This window comes from Lolium rigidum, chromosome 1, assembly GCF_022539505.1.
Source record: "Lolium rigidum isolate FL_2022 chromosome 1, APGP_CSIRO_Lrig_0.1, whole genome shotgun sequence".
Taxonomy (NCBI): domain Eukaryota; kingdom Viridiplantae; phylum Streptophyta; class Magnoliopsida; order Poales; family Poaceae; genus Lolium; species Lolium rigidum.
In genome coordinates this window covers 106070932-106079667 of record NC_061508.1, presented here as the reverse complement: position 1 = coordinate 106079667, position 8736 = coordinate 106070932, and the positions used below count along the sequence as shown (strand labels likewise).

The following is an 8736-nucleotide window of genomic DNA, read 5'->3' as shown; positions in this document are numbered from 1 at the left end:
CCCAACTACTTGGAGCAAGTATAATAGGGTCACATCAAAACACTATAAAAGTTTAAATATTATATTTTTTACTGAGTGAGAGGAGTTAGAAGAGAAGATATGTGTAGCATAACTTTACATCGGACTATTATTAATGTTGGATACAGCACTTGCTATAAGTGACATGGCAATGTCCACTAGGTCTACTAATATATCACAATGGAACTCCGAACTTGGAAGTTTCACACTGAATCTTCAGAGTTGGAGTCGTGACATTGTCTTCCATTTTGATGGAGCAGTGAGGTAGAAAGAAGATCCAGAGCAGGGTGAAAACCTCGTATTTATGGACAAGCCTGATAATCATGTCTCAACCAAGTCCGGCCTGATCTAACAATTAGGGCCCATCGGCCTGATGTCTTCGATGCTTGCATCGACGGCAGCAGATGTCGCCTCCCGCCATGTCCTCGAGCTCCTACGCCAGTGCCGCTCCGTCCATCACCTCGACCAGCTCCACGCCCACCTCATCCTCCACGGCTCCTCTGCCGTGGCCTCCGTCGCCTCCCAGCTCGTCGCCTCATACTGCGCGATCTCAGGTGGCGCTGGACATGGCGGACTCTGCCACGCCCGCCAGCTGTTCGACAGAATTCCTTACCCGGACAGGTTCATGTACAACAGCCTTATCAGGGCGTACTCGAACAGCGGTTTCCCTCAGGAAGCGCTCTGTCTGCACCGCGACGTCCTCCGGAGCGGCATCCTGCCCAACGAGTTTACGCTGCCGTTTGTCCTCAAGGCCTGCGCAAGGGCACGGGCCACGGGGCACGCGCTGGCCACCCATGGAGCGGTTGTCAAGATAGGGTTCGTGCGGCAGATTTTCGTGGCCAATGCGCTTCTGCACTCCTATGCATCGGCAGGGTCTCCGCTGCAGGACGCTCGGCAGTTCTTTGATGAGATGGCAGACAGGAATGTTGTGTCGTGGAACACGATGATTGGCGGGTACGCCCAGGCTGGGGATACCGGCGAGGCATGCTCCTTGTTCAGAGAGATGAGGCGTCAAGGATTTCTGGCAGATGAGTTTACATTAGCCAGCCTGCTTTTTGTGTGTTCAAGTGAGGGAAATCTTCAAGTCGGTCGGCTCCTGCATTCTCATATGTTGGCTAGTGGATCTCGGGTTGATCTCATTCTCGGCAACGCACTGGTGGACATGTACGGTAAGTGCGGGGATTTGTGGATGGCTCGTAGATGCTTTGACATGATGCGTGTAAAGAATGTGGTTTCATGGACTTCCATGCTATGCGCTCTGGCAAATCATGGTTCAGTTGATGCTGCAAGAAATTGGTTTGATCAGATGCCAGAGAGGAACATAGTCTCTTGGAATGCCATGATCTCTTGCTATGTCCAAAGTTGTCGATTCCGTGAAACATTGGATCTTTACAACCGTATGAAATCCCTAGGTCTCACTCCAGATGAGATTACATTGGCTGCTGTACTCTGTGCCTGTGGACAAAATGGCGATTTGGCTTCTGGAAAGTTGATACATTGCTATGTTAGAGGCAGTTTCAGTGATCCTGGCATCACTCTCCTTAATTCACTTCTTGATATGTATGCAAGATGTGGTCAGGTAGACACAGTCATAGGCTTGTTCAGTGAGATGCCCAATAAAAATGTTGTCTCTTGGAATGTGATTATTGGGGCGCTAGCCATGCATGGGCGTGCACAGGAGACAGTCATGTTCTTCAGAACTATGGTATCTGATGCCTACTCCCCTGATGAGATCACCTTTGTTGGTCTTCTTTCTGCATGCAGTCATGGTGGTCTACTAGAAGCTGGACAGTATTACTTCAAAGCCATGCTGCATGTTTATAATGTTAAGCCTGAAGTTGAGCACTATGCTTGCATGGTTGATCTACTTGGTCGCCGTGGCCATCTAGCAGAGGCCGTTAATCTAATAAAAGATATGCCAATGAAGCCTGATGTTGTGGTATGGGGTGCAATACTTGGAGCATGCAGAATCCATGGGAATGTGGCTATCGGCAAGTTAGTGATCAAACAACTACTCGAGCTAGAGGGAATCAGTGGAGGCTTGTTTGTCCTAATTTCGAACTTGTTTTATGAAACTCACCAGTTGGAAGACATGAAAAGGCTCAGGAAGTTAATGAGAGGGAGGGGAACAAAAAAGGATATGGGTGTTAGTTCAATTGAAGTAAGCAACGGCATACACGAATTTGGAGTGGAGGACATCAGACATGAAAGCTCAAACGAGATATATGCGGCAGTTGATCAGTTGTCGTATCATTTGGTCTCTCTGCATGACCTGGCTGTGCAACCAGTAGAACTCGTCGCGGAAGAGTTAAACAGTCCATTTTGGAGTGCTCCGACTATCAATCAGAACCTGATGCTGTAGAGTAAGAGATATACAGAAGAAATCGACTCTGCACATAGGCCCTAAAGGCTAATACTATTCATCTTCTAGCAGCTTGTCGTATGCCATGCTAAAGAAGCACGTCCCTTGAAGAGCGAAAGTACACCTAGGTTCGTTTGAACTTTGAGCTGTGGATAAAATTAATTTTACGCATTCAATTAAGTTGCATTCACATATATGGAGAGTTGCTGCAAGTATAACTTATTATTTGCCCTTTGACATACACCTGCATTTACCCTGCTAATTGGTTCAGTTCCAGGCTTTCTGCAGATATCATGGTTCACTGGACAACCGACTGCTCAGGTATGTGGCATATATCGATAATGCTGAGGAACCATTCTCTTTGCCGTGATGTGTCACCAACACTCTGAGAAGCTAAAAGCTTGGAAATGAGAGGTTGGCAGGACGCCAGGACCACAGTAGAGCATCCTGATTGGCAACCTGTAAGAAACCAAACTGTTATTAGCTTTTATTGCGATTGAACTATCTGCTTACACCATTTTTCCTGTACTTTCACCAGTCCAGTAGTTTGACTGTGTCCTGATCGTGACAAAGAGTCAGCCGCCAAGGGCTTTTATTTGTATTTCTGCCTGAAAATGTGGTACAGACATTCCAGGCTCGGTTAAGGCGAAGCCATAGGAGCACCGTGTAGTTTGATATGCGCTCCTTGTCAGATGTTTGGGGTTTCAAGGGGTCTCATATGAGGTATGCTTTATTTTAAGATGGGAGTAATGTACAATTGATGTAACACGGGGGTTACAGGATGAATGTGCTTGACTATTTACTGACATCAGGTATTTTAGCTACTTTTGTGTTTGTTTGGAGCACATGTTGTATGTCTGCAGCTGGGAAGAGCAGAAAGCCTGTAGATTTTTGGCAAGGGATTCAGCTGCAATAGTTTATGTGTATAGTCCTATTAGTTGTAGGAGTAAGTGGTGATGCACTGACGGTATCCTATATGACCCTCTTCCTTTTTTCTACTATAGGGTTGATCTGGAAAAGGATAGAAGCGTCTGTTGGCTCAAAAACTGTGGCATGTATAGTTTGTAGCGATCTTGATATTTCCCTCTCTTCTTTCCAAGTGTTTACTAAGCAAATCTATGTTGAATGGTTTAGACTGTTAGTTCTGCCCTCTATGTAACACACATTGATATATACATTGTTCAACTTTTATGGTGTACCTTTAAAAAACGAGTTGAGTTTCCTTTCAAGTGTTGAATAAATAATGAAGTTATTCTATTACAATGTAGAATATCTGAGAAAATCATTGAGCTAAAGCCTCTTTTCATAGTGTGCATTTCCTTTTGCAGATACGGAGTCATGCGCGGAAGGATGTCGACACCAGCGAGAAGATAGGACTCGTGGACAATATCAAGGAGAAATTGCCCGGATAGCACTGAACCGCTAGCTCCGGCTGGCAGTCCAACCTTTCGACATGATGCTTGCTGATTAATAAGATGAACTGAACAATTAAGATGTCCTTGGTGACATCCTGTTTGCTGAATAATAAGATGGACTGAACAAATAAGATGTCCGGCGATGACATCTGTACTTTTCACACTATTCTAGTCTACTTTCTGCTATGCATGTACTTTGTGTATGTTTTTTTCATTTCATGAAGGCACATAGATGCCTTGTGTAAGTTCATAATGCATGTATTTTATTTTCGTTATTAATCTATATATACATGTTTCTTGAGCTACTATGCATTTATTGCGTAACATATTAAATACTACCTCTGTCCAAAAAAAGATGTCTCAACTTTTTCAAAGTTTGAATGTATCTATATACTAAATCAAGTCTAGATACATCTAGACAACGCAAATATGGGTGAGAGAAAATACAGATTGTTAGCAAGAGGAGGATTTCACCCAAAAAGCACCAAAAACCATCTTATTTAGTTGGATCACCAATACAACGAACGAGGTATGTTGTCCTCAAAGGTACTTAGGCCGAACTTCATTAAGGTAGAAGAGAACTTGACTTAGATAAATAGTCTCATGGAAACAAGCAAAAGTAACTCAGGCCGCATGACCTTAACTTTGACCTATCTGATCAAGCGGATCAACCCTAGTTAACCAAGTTAGAATCGATAGAAGCAAGCAGCCAGAACCTAGGAGAGACACAGGCCTAAGGGATGAAGACTTGCGCTGCTGAAAAAAAGAGGAAAAAAGGAAGTAGAAGCGCAATCTGAAAGTTGCAACTCGAAGGTAGCAATGACTGCATATTCAGTAAATTCACTGCAAAGCTAAACTATTTACACAGCAGGTTTCAAACCAACATTTACATCGTTAAGCAACCACATGATGTAATGTACTTGTTGGCCTACTGCAAACCCGACCACCGAGCTCAGTGTGCCATCTTGTAGCACAAAGCACTGTCCCAGATCATCCGCACAGCAGATTCCAGCATCTCCTTCACAGAGTCCACCTCTTTATTACCCTCCTGGGAAATGAACAAGAGGAGAATGATTGTGCCCTTCAATCCACCGTCGATTCAAGAAATACACCAACGATAATTACAGATCAGAGTACCCATATTTTATTACGAAAACAACGTTCATATTTCATTAGCCTTTTTAAAGGTTGTCTGAACATTTTTTTAGAGGAATGGTTGTTTGAGCATTTACCTGCATAAAATGCATGAAAGTAAAATATAACAAAAAAAATCTACTAACTCACCCAAGGACGTCAGAGATGCGACATGATATTATCTTAGGAATCAATTTGCTGTTTACTAACCTCCAGTCTATTTGATATACCAATTAGTTTGAAGCTAACTTCATTGGAAACTTCTCCAGTCGATCTCCGGTGGTCAAACCGGTCAGCATGCCTTAGCTTGAACCTTAATGTTTCATTCCTGAAAGCTTTGTATGTTGTATGCCACACTCCAACTATGCTGAACCTCTCACCTATCGATCCCTTCCCAAGTGGCCATCTGAGCCCCCCTTTGACATTAGGATCAAGAATAGCTGAAGACACTAAGCTCTGTATGGCATTTTCCACCTCAGGCTGCAAGTGATATCAAATGAGTCAGCCGAACATAAGCTTTTTCTCCGAAGAAAAGAAGGTGGTGAGGATCAAAGGTAGTTCCAACATGAACTCACATCTAAGTTTTTCAGGATCCTTTTGGTCCTCAACATCAGCCTTAAGTCAAGGTCTTGGGACAGACAGGATATGTCTTCCACCAAGTGCCGTATCTGGTTCAGTTCAACCTGCACAAGAAGTAACAGCGGAGAAGAATGATAAGCAAAATTATTGTTAGCTAGTGGCTTATAATGAATAGTAGTGTGGTACATATGTATGATTCAGCGCAGCCACAGCATGTAAATCACATATCAGAAACTAATCAAATGCCCCTATTCGGGATATAAATGAAAACTTAAAAGATTTCCTCACCTATCTACAGGGGAATATGTTATACTAAACAATATCTACGATAGAATGTAAAAAAATGAGGCAAAAAATGAACAATTACCACCGAGTTATAGACAACATCCACCAGTGACTAGAACAATCTCACTTCAATTAATTTAAAGCAAACTTCCAGTAAGCAACGCAATGACTTGCTTTTTAGTTAAAAAAAAAAAAAGCTATCAGGCTGAGCTTTACTTGTTTCTGCAGTTTTTTTAGCTAGGGAACATAAGGATATTAGAGCTTGAAATTCTGTTATAGGCCTACGTGCACAATATGTGACTGCTTTAGAAAACAATTCTTTCATAAGTATTTGCATGCTTCTAAATTATTATTTTTGCAGGACTGTCTACATCTAAATTGCCCAACAATGGCTATGAATCAAAATAAGCATGATACTCACTCATTCAGGTTTACAAGCACTATTAAGTTTCTCTTAGTTTGACTGAGTTTATAACAAATATCAACATCTACAATACCAAATCGTTATCACTAAACCAATCAGGGAACATAATGTGCTTATAGGGTCTTGCATATGTTTTTCATCGAACACTTGCCCAAATGCTTGTCATTTTGTATTATAGAGAATGTCAAGATGACGAGAAATATGAGCCAAGGCCAAAGGGCCAGAAACAGGAAAAAGCAAAAGGAGCCTACAGCCTATCTAACAAAAAACTCAGAGACTGCAAAAAATGCCTATATCAGATCAAACTACACAACTTTGACTTTGGTAAAATATACTAGCCTTGTAAGTAATCCTGAAGATGGAGTAGTTGATAGCTAAAATTTAGCCCCATGCGTCTCATCTTGAAAGTCTTGGGATTCTTAAATGTCAGGCATAAAAGAATAAAACTATGTATAATCCCCATATTCCATACTACTATATATTTAGCGATGAACCTATATAAATTACCGTAAGGTATTGGTAGAAACCAGAAACTCGAGATTTGAGAGTTGTAAGAAGCAAATATAAAAGCAAGGACAGAGTGGAAGACATACCTTATGGATTGCAAGCTTCCCATCTTGTTGCAGGGTGCATTTACAAGACATGGTAGAATCACTACGGTGCTTGTCAAATATCTGTCATCATACATTTCAAGGCCCAGAAATGATTAACTAGCTAGTCTGAAGAGAAAACTAGTAGTAGGATAACATGCAGATTGTTAGACGTGCAGACCTTTACATGGTAGTGCTCTTTTGATGAGTCAAACTCCAGACCCATCAGCTTAACAGTGGATTGCTCCATGTCTTCAAAACACTCCCTGGGCACATTAGTGTAGAAGGATTTATGGACGTGGCTCTTTGATCCTTCGTTCCCAGCTTTTGCGGCGTCGCGGAGCGAGTCCAAGGAGACATGTAATCCACCACTATGCACACCAGCATTACTACTTAGCATTCTTTGCACGCTCATCACAAGGTAATGAAAAAAGAAAAAGAATAGCCAAAATACCACCAGTCAAAACCAAATGTGCCAAAATACCACTAGAGAAAACCAAAGTGCCAAGATACCACTAGCTTATTTCAGGTAACTATATTTTCAGCCCCTGATGACTTCAGTCCTATTCTGCCACCTAAACACAGCTTACTTCATTTGATAAAAAAAATTATCTTGAGAATCAATTTGATCATTGCTAGCTTTTAGAATCAGTTTCATGATTGACGGCTTCACACTTCTGCAAATTGGTTCAGTGTAAATTGGTGTGGTGTTGGTAATCAATCATGTCTTAACTGCACATATAAGTATCAACTGCTAAACAATCAATAATTGTTTTGTAATCTCAGAATGTTTTATCAATTGCAGGGTTGTTACATTCGCCCTCAGCTGATTACCACGCAGTGTCAGTAAAAGTAATAGTAACAACTTAGGCAGTTATTATAATTTATAACCATGAGAATGGAGAACCAAAACACATGTATACCACAAATAGAATCTACATGCAAAAAAAGGGCAAAAGAAACTAAAACAGAAGTACCATCCTCAAAGCTATATTGTAAAATGGCAAAGAGAATCTAATGGTAAGGGCATTTGTACCTTTCTTTGAAAATGTTAGTCTTAGTTAGCCACTAGTGGTATTTCGGCATGAAAACACAAATTTGAGTGGTATTTGGCACTTTGGTTTTAACTAATGGTATATTTTTTTGGCATTATTAGCTTTGACTAGTGGTATTTTACTATTTTGGCTATTCTGTCTAATGATTTTTTTTTAATGTAAAACAGAGACGGGCAACAGAAAAACTCACGGTTGGAACAGGACCTTCCCCACCCTGGCAACAAGGCTCAGCTTCACTACTTCCGACTCCTCCTTGTCGGGACTAACATGGTGCGTCGCCCTCTGCGCCGCAGCGAGTAGTTCTGGCAGGAACCTGTCAGCGATGGCGGCGGCGGCGGCCTCCGCTGAGGAGCCGGAGGAGGCTTTCGGGGAGGAGAGCGAAAGGACGAGGGGCTTGGAGCCGGTCTTGCGCTCGACAGGCTCGCACGCGAAGGGCTCGAGACGGAAAGATTCCGCGTCGTCGGAGTCGGGGGAGAAGGGCGGGAGCGGTGACCAGCGGGAGACGCAACCGACGGCGTGGATGATCTTGTTGTTGGACGGGCGGGGCTGGTGTCGGCCACGAGGGGAAGAGGAGGAAATGGAGAGAGAGGCAAGGGAGGAGGTGGGCGGGGCGGGGTCGGAGCCGCCGGAGCGGCGCTTGTGGGGCGGGAGGTAGGCCATGGTCGGCGCCCGGCGGCTTTGAGGTTCTTGGGAGTTGAGAAGCGGTGAAAAGCGTAGTTGGCGGTGGTACCCGGCTTAAATACTTTGATACGGAGTAATATAATTACAATTAATTGTGGGATTACCCGAAGAGTCGCGACGCATGGTACTCCAAGCATTTAGTGCTTGGAAACTAAACAAGTACTACTCGGGTAATTACAGTACTTGTTCAGTT

At 42.9% G+C, this 8736-nt stretch overlaps 2 protein-coding genes across 2 annotated transcripts; one reads left to right on the top strand and one right to left on the bottom strand.

Moving 5' to 3' along the window:
• Positions 1–391: 391 nt before the first annotated feature.
• LOC124649793 (pentatricopeptide repeat-containing protein At2g22410, mitochondrial-like) lies at positions 392–3908 on the top strand. The gene is made up of 3 exons (XM_047189366.1): positions 392–2508; positions 2658–2841; positions 3709–3908. Exon 1 carries the CDS (start codon positions 392–394, stop codon positions 2378–2380), a length of 1989 nt encoding a protein of 662 aa, XP_047045322.1. The 3' UTR covers positions 2381–2508; positions 2658–2841; positions 3709–3908.
• Positions 3909–4560: 652 nt separating this feature from the next.
• LOC124679236 lies at positions 4561–8522 on the bottom strand. Its single transcript, XM_047215035.1, has 6 exons — positions 8053–8522; positions 6989–7178; positions 6811–6891; positions 5505–5612; positions 5140–5409; positions 4561–4843 (listed from the first exon to the last, which is right to left on the bottom strand). The coding sequence occupies exons 1-6, from the start codon at positions 8520–8522 to the stop codon at positions 4748–4750; spliced, it is 1215 nt and encodes a 404-aa protein (XP_047070991.1). The 3' UTR covers positions 4561–4747.
• Positions 8523–8736: the final 214 nt, after the last annotated feature.

Excerpts from the sequence above, each read along its gene's own strand:
- LOC124649793 (XM_047189366.1), top strand. The coding sequence starts at position 392 with ATGTCTTCGATGCTTGCATCGACGGCAGCAGATGTCGCCTCCCGCCAT.
- LOC124679236 (XM_047215035.1), bottom strand. The coding sequence starts at position 8,522 with ATGGCCTACCTCCCGCCCCACAAGCGCCGCTCCGGCGGCTCCGACCCC. Across the intron at positions 6,892-6,988 it reads AAGAGCACTACCATGTAAAG|ATATTTGACAAGCACCGTAG; the intron begins GTCTGCACGTCT and ends GTATGATGACAG. Across the intron at positions 5,410-5,504 it reads GGATCCTGAAAAACTTAGAT|CCTGAGGTGGAAAATGCCAT; the intron begins GTGAGTTCATGT and ends TATCACTTGCAG.